The 14,178-nt window shown below is 35.4% G+C and overlaps 1 protein-coding gene across 1 annotated transcript in view; it reads right to left on the bottom strand.

Moving 5' to 3' along the window:
* fndc4a (fibronectin type III domain containing 4a) overlaps window positions 1-14,178 on the bottom strand; it is a 32,341-nt gene that overhangs the window by 4,827 nt on the left and 13,336 nt on the right. Inside the window, exons 2-4 of the mRNA XM_063001332.1 lie at window positions 11,578-11,693; window positions 5,589-5,793; window positions 35-124 (exon numbers count right to left, since the gene is read on the bottom strand). Of these exons, the coding sequence (XP_062857402.1) occupies window positions 35-124; window positions 5,589-5,793; window positions 11,578-11,693 (411 nt within the window). The remainder of the gene's footprint in view (window positions 1-34; window positions 125-5,588; window positions 5,794-11,577; window positions 11,694-14,178) is intronic.

Raw genomic sequence — 14,178 nt, 5'->3', positions numbered from 1 at the left:
CAAGAGAATGAACTATAGAGACTTTAACCCATACCTGCCCACATGAGCAGCACCACCACAATGATGATCACCTCTCCTGTCTGCAGGTTTCTCGATTTCTCCAGGCCTTGAACAGCTGGGTCATCTATAAATCCCAAAAGAGACAGCTTGTTTGTTTTTTCTTAAAGTCGATGTGAAATAAAAACTATGACAATAAGTCATTATCAATAGTTTGGTCTGAGCAGGGAGTGTGGGGCCAGACATAAAACATAACATAATATTACAATTCAATTATTTGTTTTACCTAAGCATGTATAGTGATGTAGTTAAAAGTACAAAATAAAGAAACTACCCATAAATTACACAACATAACCCAGAGAATGCACAATGATATTAAAGTATACTTTTAAACAAATTAAAAAAAATGTATTACATAATTGAAACCTTGGTTTAGATGCTTAGGCAAATGATGATTAACTGCACCAGCCTTTAATAACATAGAATAGTGATGGTTGATTTAACCAGCATCTGTATTCTGTCTAATTAACCCAAGCCTGGAAAAAGTGCTTGCCTAACCAGCTATATGTCCGATGCATTAATCCTGAGTCAAATGTTAATGTCTTTCAACCTGTGTGAATTCCCTACAAAGCACCACTTTTCACAACTGATGTGACTGCCTCATATACATTAACTATCAGAACAAGAAACGGAAGGTGATGTATGCAGAAGTGGATTTTGCCTCATTAATTACTCAGAGGGGGTCATTCATCATTTATATTACCTCAATTTCCAATGACCAGTCACAAGTCTCCACTGATTGCCAGTCAACATGATCTCACTCCACAATTGCCTTGATGAATATTTGTAAAAGTAAATGAGAAATTTCTCCTATTTTTCAGGGAGGCAGATATTTTCTAGAGAAAATGTCTGCTAGTTTAGCGTCTCCCGTGACTAATGCTTCTCTGCCTGTTAGTAAGTTTCAAAGGGTTGAAGCACAAAAAATTAATAGTCCATTTAAAATGTTAATTAAATTAAGTTAAACTTACGTTTCTTTTGAACAAATTTAAATGTTTCTATTTGTGAAATTTTAGTAAGTAATTCTACATCTTTTCAATGAAATATATTGTTATCAGCTGCTTACCAAGGTAGAATTTTTGGTGTGTATAAACTTGACAAGTGCGTTTATTTCTCATCATCAAAAATGTCATAGTTTTGAACGTTATAGGGTGGTCCTTCATATTGCAGCCCAGTAATTCTATACTAGAGAAAGATGTAACCTATTTGAGTACACATTATTTTATTATAATGTAGCATCATAGACTGAAATCAGTTTAATAGCATAAATAACTAATACAACTTAAATGTCTTTTTCCCCCATTTAAAGATCATTGGTAAGACACATTGCCAACAAACTACTGATATATACAACTTTTTAAGAATAAACTAATAATTTAGACCAAAAATAAATGTAACAAATTAAAAATAAACTTCATAATCTTGTAAAACTAGATTGATTCTCAAATTACAAATTAGCCACAGCTAAAATGCTAAGTCACATCTGTTTGTTTAAACTTTGTGTTGAACATTTTCTTGTACATACATTTAGCCTTTAGTCTGTGTGAGTATGGATAGCTGTATATTAGGACATCTGCTGTAGTGTTTATCATTGATGAGCAGTTGATGATGATTTTCTTTAGATACTTTTCTTTTGCTAATTCAATTGAAGTCTGAAGTCTGCTTTTAAAGGTTTAATAAAGAAAGTGCCTTCCCAAAAAATCATCTCACTAGCTTTAGCTGATGCACTGCCAAGCCTGTTCAAAACCCTGTGCAAAATGGATGTAATTAAACATTCAATAACACCCTTTTTGATAGCACTTATTTGCTGCATCTGAGCTGCGGTAGTCTTTCAAGACCAGCTGCCATGCTACAATCATACTCTAATATGAAAACTACATACTCTACATGAAAAGTACTACTAAAAGTAGTTTTAACTTGCATTTACTGAAGTTCTGTAAATGTTTTTTAGATGACAATATTCTTCTCTTATGATCTTGACATTACAATTTGTATATGGCTAAAATTTAGATGTCATTCTCGTGAATGCAGTGAATTACACAAGGTTTCCAATGCAGTTACATTTATATTTTTTGCCTTTAGCAGATAAGTAAACAACAGTCCAAGGATACAAATCTGCTGAAACCATGTAAGAACAGATTTTTAAAGTGTGCAAATGTTGCATGTACAGAATGTTAACTCAATGTTAAATTTTTTTTAGGTTAAATACAGATCTAGACGCATATCAAGAAAAAGCTTAATAAAGAAAATGCTTCTGTTTTTTCTGTCGGATTACGGGTGAATAGAAACTACATGGCCATGGCAACAAATCATCAGTTTTTGATTAGGAGGGAGTGCTTTCTTTGTTACTCCTGCAGCAGCAGGTTTCAGCATTCCTTTGAAACATAAGTCTGATAGAGCCCAACACTATTTATAAGCTTTTCGTAAAAAAATCACTAAAGCTGCTCAGAGATTATAGTACAAATCTTCTATCATCTTGCATAACTTGATCATTTGTATTTAAAATAATCATTTAACAAGATGTTTTTAAGGACACACATCTGTGTTAAACCTTTTTGATTTAATGCACATTGCATTGTTTTTACTATTGTTTTAAAGTTACTTTTTTACATGTTTTTATTCAACAGCTGTAATTATGTTAGGTTACTTTTACTCTTGTTTTTATTCAACAGATGTAATTATGTTAGGATATTTTTACTCTTGTCTTTTCTCTGCTGTGCTGCTGTAACACACACATTTTTCCCTGGTGCCAATAAAGTGATCTATCTATATATGTATTTTATTAATATGCTGTTCTGTTTTACTTCACAATACACATAATGTCATCAATTTACATGCACAATCCCTGCCTAAATCAAATATGCAGTAAACAAGAACTGTTTATTAAAATCATTGTGAATTGGAAATCCTTTTGATAATAGTCAGACACAATCTTAGGACCACTTTGCACAAAGCTAAGAGTCAGTTAGAGTGATGTAAAGTACAGCAGAACTGGACTCTAGGGAAGTGAAAACATATTCTTTGGTAGTAGCAATAGTGGTTACGGTACTTTTAGCAAGGCTTAAATTCACAGTTGTTTAAATTATATCCTACGTCAACTGTAAATGGCTTTTGCTAAAACCATCTGCCAAATGCATAATGAGTCCTGACCTGAATGGACACCTGTAGAATTCATTGGAATGCAGGCTGCAAGCCAGGTCTTAATGTCCAACATCAGTATATAAACTTAATTAAAGTGAGTCTAGACGTCATGGGCCAAAATCGATTAGTCTTCCTAGTAAAGGCTGTTACTGCAGCAAAAGGAGACCAACTTCATAGCAATTCCCATGTTTCTAAAAAATGTTTAGTGAGGTAAAAGTGAGTCTGATGTTTGAGCATCCACATACTTTTCACATCAACTTATGAATGAGTTTAAGTGCTATTTGTGGCTCTTAAATTTCAAAAGTGGGATGAAACCTGATAATTTGCACTTAAACACCCCAAAACACATAAAATTTACTACTGTGACATTGTTTTAAAATATTTAATGCTCTATAAAATGTATCACATCTTACTTTGTTATTTGAATCATGGTAAAGATTGAATTTAAATATGCTGACCCATTTGACCTGTGTAATAATAGCAGGGTGTCAAGTCACGTTTTAAATTCAAATCTGGAAAAACAAGAATTGTGTTCCAGGAGATACATAAGATCATGAATAAATTACCCTTGAGTTGATATGCTAAGGAACCAACCAAACATTGTAATACACAGATCTCTACAAACAAGACACTTTTTTGATCAACTAGAAGAAGCTTTAATGCAAGATGACATGCCCTGAGATCCCTACCAAAAAAGAAAGCCACTAGAATCTATAACATCAAACAAAATATTTCATAATTCTAATAAAGATTTGATTTGATTTGATTTTCATCCACTGCTTTATCCTGGTCAGGGTCGCAATGAGTCCGGTTTTACAGGGAAACATTGGCCCAAGGCAGGAATACTCTGACAGTCATCTTCCCACAGACATAGCCAGATATAAGGGCAGTTGGCAACTCAGTGTTTAGGGTACTGAACTAGTCATCAGAAGGTTGCCGGTTTAATCCCTGGTTTTGGTGATCTGGGCTACGCTTGTCGCCTGTCCTGGGGGGTCTGAATACCCCAAGCCGCATTGCGACATCCCGCTTTCCGAAGGTTGGGAGACGCCCTGTAAATGCACCACCCATGGCATGAGGAAATACTATTCTCCATAGTGGATGACAGATTCATATATTCGGTGTCATTATTATTTCCTTTGTTTAATTTTACCTTGACTTGAGATCATGATCTAGTATAGTCCAGTAGATCATATTTTAATATTTAAAACAAGATAGGAGAAAATATTCACCACTATAATAATATATTTAGAAATTGCTCCATATATTTATGCACAAGCTGCATAAAGTACATTGTAAAATGCAAAAGGATTTATTAGCACAGCAGGCTGTTGCATATAAAGTTTATTGGGCCATCATAGACCAGAAAGCTAATCAGTAACTGAAACAAAAATAGAGACCTGCCGTCATGCACAGCAGCTCAATCAACAGATTGCTTAGTGATATAAAAAGAGCTGAGAGGGTAAAAGGAATTTTTCAAATACAGATATGTTTATATATAGTGGCAGTGTTATAAGCCATAAGAACATTTTTGAATCAGCTAATGCAAATAATAATTGCAAACAATTTCTGTGGGAGCAGTTTCAGACTAAATATATTTTTTGATCAATAAAGCACTTCAATCAATTGTGAACGGCCCAGCAATTAGCTAATAAGTGGAAACGGTTCTGCTGAATCAGAAAAGCCTGAAACCCTGCAGGCACTGACTGAATTAATAACCAGACACATTTGGATAGCTTATCAAACACACCAAGATTAGTGAATACTGTATATGCAGTGTACTTTCCTGTTCACCAACGTACCACTCTAGATACAGCACAATTTTGTCAATTCTGGACTGAAATTTTAAAGGTCTGTCATAAATTAGCTTTATTAGCAAAATGTCCAAACCAATCAAACGAGAACAATTTAAATAGATCAACACAACTAATATAGTTGTGTGGTTTCTTCCAATTCAACACTCTAAATGCCACTTTTAATGACTACTACAGTCTCAGAATCATTCAACCTCTTCATTATAGCCATCACTACTACTAAATAGAGCACCATTTTGATATTATGACTAGCTGTAACCATGATGCATAACCAGACACCAGCTTCTGGCAGCATTCCTGAGGAATCTAAGCCCACTCTTCATTGACAATGGCTTCCAGTTCACTAATATTCTTGGGTTTGCGTGTCGCAACTGCCTTCTTCAAATCCCGCCACAGATTTTCTTTGATTTTATTATTTTCGAATAAACCCTGAATCAGTGATTCAAATAAAAAAATCAAGCTGCAGTTAACTAAAAAAAAAGATTGATAAAGCTTATTAAACTTTCTTTAAACACTACACACTTAATATGTAAACAAATGAATACTGAAGATGAACACTTTACTTGCACTCAGCCACAGTACCTTGGTTGGAGCTGTTGGAGGGGAAGCGATCTGACTTCTTGAGTGTTCTGAAGTGGACTCGCTTGCTGGCCTGACTTTCTCCATACAGGCCGATGGACTGAACCTGAACTATGTAGTCTGTCTCTTCCTCCAGGTCCCAAAGCACACATGCCCTGCTGGTGGTATTTACCTCCCGGATAAACCTCTGCATGTGGCCATCCTGCTTCTGAAAGCAAAAACAATCTTATTTATTTAAGATCTTTCTGTATGGTGAGTAATAGTGAGTTCAAATTGTAGGGATATTGGCCTCAGCTTCTACTGTTTTAATTATTATAACCTTCCTCACAGAAATATCACTATTTAGACTGTATGTATTTTACATACTTAATTCAATATGGACAAAATATAACTGAACATAATAAATATAACATAATAAATATAACAGAACAACCACAGGATATTCTGCAAGTTCTTAAACAATGCCAAAACAGCTATTGTGCTGAATTATGCATAGTTGTTACCCACTCTGTGACGGGGCGAACCCCGTGGGTAGTGTCAGGCAACTGGTCTAGGAACCGGAATAAACGTTGAGGACAAAGGTGTGCTTCTTTTCCCTGCCTTATTTATTTCACACAAACACAACGCTATATACATATATACAAACGTGCGCTTACACTTGACGAAAACAAAACAGATAGATATATACATACACTAAACACTACAGACAATGTACATACAACTACTGACTACAAAGTCATTAACGCTGTCGTTCTATTGTTCTCTCCTTCTCGACTGACTCCCCCTTTCTGTCTACCTACACGCCGCTTTTATCATCATAGCCCCTCCCCCTCGGCTGGGCCGATATTGTTACAGCTAAGCATAGGGTACGGGATACAGATACATTTCATGCTTTACAATGGTAAATAGAACAATATATTGTCTTATTTAACCTCATACATGGCCATGGCACTTCAACTAACATATAATTATTTACATTACATATAAGTGTACACTTTTCTCTTTTACAGGTCTTTCTCCCCCTCTCCTTACCAGAGGATGGATCAACCCAGGTAAGTTTAAGGTAAGTACACGCCATAGTGATGGGTATGCTACACTTACTTAATCACACACTCAACTGCCAAAATGTGTTAATAATTTGGGGTATTTTTAAATTCACTCATAATGATATGATTTCCAGTCGTTTAAAAACAGGGCCATAAATGTAAAAGATGCTTGTATGTATGTTATTATTTAAAATGTGGAAACGGTTTAAAATGAGGTGTTGGCATGTATCGATATTATGACAGCTACATTAGCTTTGTAGCTTCAGTATAAATCTGTAAAAGCAAACACTTGTTTGATAGCCTATTACTAAAAATTGTGTAGCATTTATTCATTTATTATTATTTTTTGCCAGGCGATTTTCTAAGAAGATAAAACATTTTGGAGTAGATGAGGCTTAATGCTGACCTAAATGTATTGCTTGTAGTGAGAACGTTTGCTTAAATTGTGTCTGAATTTCCCCACAAAGTATTTATACATGACAAAAGAAGGCTACATATGTTTTAAAAAGTGCTTTTTGAAACACAAACACTGGATTATTTACTTCAAAGCTTTGTAATCTTGAATTAAGTTAGTCAAGATTAAAGTGCAGTTGGCCTGGGCAACACTGCATTAATGAGATGGAATGCACTTAGTGCTGGACTGCTTTTAAGCCCAGGAATAAACCAAGAAAAGAATATGGTTGTGTAAGACTTCAGGGAAATTCAGCCAAAAAAGAAATGCTTTTCAAAACATATTTAAGCATTACATTATATTAATGAAAACTGACCCTGCCAGTTGTTCACGTCCTGGATAAATCTGCATGTGGCCATCCTGTTTCCGAAACACCAGTAAATACAATCTCATTTATTGAGATTATTCTGCATGGTGAGTAATAGCGGGTTCAAGTTGTTATCATTGATTACAATTTGAGGGTTAAGGGCCTTGATTTGGGGCCCATCAACTGCAAACGGGTGAGAGTGGGGCTTGAAATGGCAACTTTATGATTACTAGTCCTGTACCTTAACTGCTAAGATACATTTGTTATTGTAAGTATACATGAGTATTCTAGTTTAACTGTAAAAGGAGAGGAAAGTATTTAGTGTATATAATGGCCTAAATACTATCTTTTATTCAGAAGTATTACTACTCAGTACAGCTATATATAACTTTTAGACACAATTAATATGAATGTTCTGGAAGTTCTGTAATTTTGAGCACTGGTTTTCAAAACCATAAATGCATTTTTTTTTCCTTTTGGCTGCTCCTGTTTTTTATAGGGTCACCACAGCAAACCAAACACTGACATCCCATTTTTTAAGAGCTTGGAACGACACTGCAAGCACACAGATAGGTGTACCTCCCAATGGCAAGGCTGCTATGTTAAAAAAAAAAAAAAAACATTAGCATCTTTGGCAGTACAGGAATATTTAATCAAATGTAACATCTATTTAAACGGCTTATTTATCACTCCTGCGAAGTTCATAAAAATTAAATACCGTGCACTTAATAGACTATCACCAGGGAACCTAACATAATTGCCTTTGTTCACAAATGGTCTAGCAGACTCTCTGAATATCTTTACATACTGCTGGTTCACTCACACCTCATAAATCCTTAGATGAATGCTGAAAAGTGTCACATGCCAGAAACCATGAAGTTAAAAGCATTTCGAGACAGTGTATTTCAGGCAGTATAGTTCAGACTTGGCCAGTGATTAAGACCACTGCTTTAACTTTTTTTGCATTGGTATCCTGATGCAATTTGAATCGATTGTTATATTTTGGAAAGGCACACACCTGTCCAAGTAACTGTCTGTGGTTACCATTACCACAGTGGCTTCAACAATTTTGAAATGGAAGAAGCTTGGCACCACCTTAAACGTTTCTAGAACTGGACAGACTGGGCAAGAACAGCTGTGGCCAGAGATAAAACGCTCCAAAGGTCCTGTGCAGAAATGGGAGAACCTGTTGGAGAGACAACCATCTCTATAGCACTCCACAAATCAAGAGTGGCAATAAGTCCCTGTTAAGAGAGGCTTTTGCAAAATGTCAAATGAGGGTCTGAATACTTTTTTTTTTTTTACATATTTTATACTTAAACTTACAAACTTCCTCATTATGGGTGATTAAGTGTGGATTAATGGAAAATGTCAATTATATCCATTTAAAATCCAATCCACAATACAATAAAGTGTGCAAAAGGTGAGAACATTTTCTTAATCGACTCTAGCTTCTATAATTCTCTAACCTTGACTTTTCTGAAAAATGTTCACAAAAGGTGAGCACATCTCCTGCTATTAAAATCAGGCTCAGGACAGAAAATGACGATGCATACTTCTTAGCTGCCATTTAATGGAAGGCATTTTTAGCTTAATGCACTGTAATTGCATGGTTAGATGCTCAACAGAATATTTTTTTTTATTTGTGGCTAGAAAAGTAACTCTAATCCCAGCTCAATATTGATAGCCTAAGTTTTTTCTTGCCATTAATGAGAAATATGATTCATTATGGCATTAGCATTGAGCTTGCATAACTTGATGGGCAGCTGGATTAGTCATTATTTGGATGCTGAATGCATTTTCATTCTTTCATTAAATAAATTAACTTGGATGCATATCTGCATAGAATTGATGTACAGCTTTCACATTGTGTAACAGAGTTTCAGGTTGCAGTGGTAGACTGTGTTAAATAACAATGATTTCCTTAATTACACCTGGTCAATGTACCTATATTTATCACAGTAGAACAAGGGATTTTCATGCAAAGCCAGCTAAGGGCTTAAAGGTCACACAAATTCAACAATGGTGTCTGATTTATTTCTACATGGACTGAGATTTCTATAGAATCCCTGGATCTTTTCACAACTTTATACATGGTAGATGGCGAAAGTCTAAATTATTTGCAATTTTGCTTTGAGAAATGTTCTTTTTGAACTGACTGACAATTGTGTCACAAAGTTTGTCACAAAGTTGGGAACCACAACACATCTTGCAAAGACTGTGTATTTAGTGAATCCTACTTTTATAGACATTGAAGTCACCTACTTATTGCGAATATTTTAAAACAGGTTCGTTCTGGAGAATGAACAAACTTTTCCATACATGGGGTATTTGTAATGATAGAAGTAACTTTCCGTATTGTTATTATGTATTGTTATTATGTATTATTATGTATTGTTATTGTTACACTGTTAATATCCAGATGCTCTCTGCATGTTTTATCTAAACATTTAAGTCCTAACATTATCACTATTTTAAAAGACATATATGATAAAACATGTAATTCTCTACCAGCCTTTGCTTAAAGTGATGCAGAACTAAAGTAATAAAAGACAAGAGACTTGTACTGTTTTTCTGAATTGAACTTCTGTAGCCTTCTGGATAGATTAAAGAAATACTAGCATTTTAGCACCCAAGACACCACTTAAAGGACCTTTTATGTGGTAATAACTCAGTCTCGAGCATTAGGAACTCGAAACTTCTTGCTGAGACCATCAGAGAGCAGGATTTTATGGGATTTAAAGATGTTGCTGCAGGGAAAATCTAATGACTTCTAAATGAACAGTGTGAGTGTGTGAAAATATGGGTAAGTCATATATTGTGTTGCTTGTTTGTTATTCTAGTAATCTATGTTAAACCATGTTATTTATTTATTTATTTATTAGGATTGTAATGTCATGTTTTACACTTTGGTTACATTCATGAGAGGAACGGTAGTTACTCATTACACAAGATTCATCAGGTCACAAGGTTATATAGAACACAGTCTTGGACAAATTTGTATTTCCAATTCACCTCACTTGCACGTCTTTGGACTGTGAGAGGAAACCGGAGCTCCCAGAGGAAACCCATACGGACACTGGGAGAACATGCAAACTCCACACAGAAAGGACTCGGACTGCCCCACCTGGGGATCAAACCTCTTGCTGTGAGGCTAAACCATGTTAAAGAGAGAGTTTTGTTCTGTTAAAAGTAAATACCCTGCACCTCTGTGTTGACAAAATATTTGATATAATTGATTGACACTACAAAAACAATCTCTACATACGTCACCTCACAGCAACAAGGTCCTGGGTTTGATTCTCAGATCAAGAGGACAAGAACCCTTTTTAAAATACTTGTTTTTAAGACTGTATAATGACCCCCATATTGTGAAGAATGATGGCTTTTAACCTTTAACCAATAACAGTCTGGATGATCCTTTTCACTTTTGACACTGAGAACATGGTGTCTATTCTTTACCCTGTGTAAGAACCCTGGTTAGCAGCACAAGGTGCCTGTACAGAAGTGGAGTATTGTGGAGATCAGTGCGTGACTCTCCATGGACGAGACTGGCCTCACGTGCAAATAAACTAAAGTATGGGCGAATAAAAAGGGGTCGGTGGACTGCGCACGCATCAGAGGAAGCGTGTCAGGCAAAAATACCCTCCTCAGATGTGATTGAGGTCCCCAACAGCAGAAGACGCTAATTGGTTATGCTAAATTGAGAGAAAAAGGATGAAAATGCATAAATAAAATAAAAAAGTATTGATTTCTTACTGTGTAGTAAAGTTTCATGTTGCATTTCTTATTGCAGTGGTGGACTGTGTTAAATGACAATGTTTTTTTTGTTTTTTTTAATTACACCTGGCCAATGTACCTATATTTATCACAGTAAGACGATGGTTTTTTATGCAAAGTCATCTGACAGCTCAATGGTTTCTGGTTTTGTCCTATATAGAGTTTTCTCCAAAATCCCTGGATCTTTTTACTACTTTATGTATGATAGATGGTGACAGACCTACATTTTCTCCAATTTTGCTTTGAGAAATGTTCTTTTACTAACAGACAATTGTGTCACAAATTCTGGTACAAAGTTGTACATAAACATGTACATAATTTTACAGAGACATACAAAAAGAGGGATAAAAAACAACCAAACAAAAAACATAAAGAGGCTGTACAAAAATCACACATTGTTATATTTACCTGCTGTAGAATAGAAAAGCCTATGATGATGTCTCCCTCTGGCACTTCCCAGGACACTGTGGCTGAATCAGCTTTCAGGTTAATAACCGACACATTTACTGGAGCAGGCGGTCGGTCTAAAAAGAAAAAAAGTGATTAGCATTTAGATTTCATTCTCACCTTTGTCAACTTTAGGATAATTTGAACTGCAATAAAAAAATTAACACCCGTTTCTGTTCTCAACTGCCCATACCTCAAAATAGCCCCAGAGCAACAGAAAATGGTATGTATTCATAAAACGTCTGTAAAAACAGTTCAAAAATACAGCAGCAATAATGAAAGTGTAACTGATTATTTAACTTTGGCCATGTGGAAGCAGGAGTATGTATTATATTCAGTATGGGTGTCAACACTATACAAACCAGACTTCTGGAATTTGACATTTCAAGCTCCTTTTTATGTGATGCTTATTTCATGACTTCATACCGGTGCTAATAAAGCTTGATTGAATTGTATACTCTCTTGCACCCGATTCTTTCGCTTCTTCCCCATAGCTGTGTGCTCTATCATGATTTAGCAGGCAATAGACAAGCTAATTAGTCTCACAATAGGCAAACTCCTGGGCTGAGAGCACACACTGACAGATTCAATTCCAGGGAGCATGCCTCTATTGCTGGGGCCAGGCAGAAAATAGAAAGTTGGTGATCTGGTCTAAACTATGTGTTTTATCACCGACATTTTTCAAGATCTTGTCCGAGCACTCTAATGGATTTCTGATGGATTTTATGTGATTGTGTGGGCGAAGGAAAAAAAAAGATAGAGTTATCTTCAGGATTAGCCATCCTGACATGCATGTGTCAACAGCAACTTTTGGTCATTATGTGATAAGGTTCGTCTTTCATCCGTATCCCCAATTCTACTGTATTGCTGAGAGAAATCCAAATGAATCACAGTTAGTGTTGTACAATCAGTGGACAATTTTTGTACTATGGGTGGTCAGGGGAGTAACAGTAAATTGTCAATATAAATGTAATCTGTTATTACAGACCGCAGAGAATAAAGTCAAATATAGATAATACCCTGCTGAGGCACTCCAGTAACAAGTTCTTGTAAGAAAGTAATTATACACCATGTATGATCGTTATGAATCTTTGACACACCTTTTTTTGCTCTCACTAGGTGCTAAGTTTCCATGTTGCCATGTTGTATTACCCATATATGGTCAAAGTTAGGTACTTTTACAGGAAATCAGGTACAAAGAATTAAACTGATTTTGTTACTGATTTCTGATTTGCTACATGTGCAGCAATCATTTTATTAGGTACACCTGTCATTTATGTACATTTATTTGCCATTTTCTGAGCTACACCTACTATATAGATGCACGTGCAGGTATACAATTACTGACTGTTACCAATACCTTGCTCAGTAAACTAATAAACTAAATGTTTTTTAAATAAAACCACACACCTGAGTGATCCCCCAGCAGCAGCAAATTGACTACGCTAAATTGGTAGAAAAAAAAAAAAGAAAAAAAATATATATATATATAATACATATATATTATACAAATAATAAAAATGTGCATGATTAAAGACTCTTTGGAAGCTCCACTATTCCACAAACCCTTGTGTGTATCGCACTTCAGTGGATTAGTGGCTTGTCTAGGGTGTATTGCTGCCTTACGCATAATGTCTCTTGGTGGAACCAGACGGTTAGTGAAAATGAATGAGGGCGGCACAGTGGCGCCTCACAGCAATAAGGGCCTGGATTTGATTCTCAGACCAGTGGCCAGGGTCTTTTCTGTTTGGAGTTTGCAAGTTCTCCGCCAGTCTGTATAAAAACGACACTTTGTGTCCCACAGGGTCTAGAAACAATGTAAATACCACCGTCTATTTTAATAAGACTGTACACACTGTGTTTGTGTGTATGTGTTTGAAGGTTATCCCGTAGGTAGGGTATGCAGTCATGGTGATAGATATCACAGTTCATTAGAGGCCGAAAGTAAAAATCTCTGACCTCTAAAGCAATCTACTCCAACCCTGTACAGTTAAATGAATTTGAGCATATGGAGCAGACACAGAAGAATGGCGTCTGTTTATTACAATCACACAAACATGCACTGCACTAAATTAATAATAACCACCAGCAAATGCCTAAAGCCATAGCAGTTTTTTGAACACACCCTGAGCACGTCTATAGTACTGTTATCCACATCATTTAAAGTCCTCAGATGACATTTTAAGCTAATAAAATCTGGTTTAAAATGTAATTTCGTGTTTTTTTTTTTTTATTAGTAAACACTCACTGTTGAAGAATTTGATCATTTGATCGTCAGTGAGGGTAACAAATATTTAGCCACTTTTGTTGTTAAATATGCTTCCAGAGAATGTATTCTATCAAATGTACACACAATGTCTTTTGACTTTGTATAGTATATAATGCATAGGAACAAAATAGCACTGTATGAATTTATAAACATATATTAAAATATGTTAAAAATAGGGCTGTCAAACGATTAAATTTTTTTAATCGCGATTAATCTCAGAATTTCATATAGTTAATCGCGATTAATCGCATTAAAATAAAAATCTGTGTAAATGTTATAGAAAACAAGGTTTT

The sequence above is a fragment of the Trichomycterus rosablanca genome, chromosome 9 (assembly GCF_030014385.1).
Source record: "Trichomycterus rosablanca isolate fTriRos1 chromosome 9, fTriRos1.hap1, whole genome shotgun sequence".
Classification (NCBI taxonomy): domain Eukaryota; kingdom Metazoa; phylum Chordata; class Actinopteri; order Siluriformes; family Trichomycteridae; genus Trichomycterus; species Trichomycterus rosablanca.
Note: the sequence above shows the minus strand (reverse complement) of the source record. Positions and strands in the feature narration are given on the sequence as shown.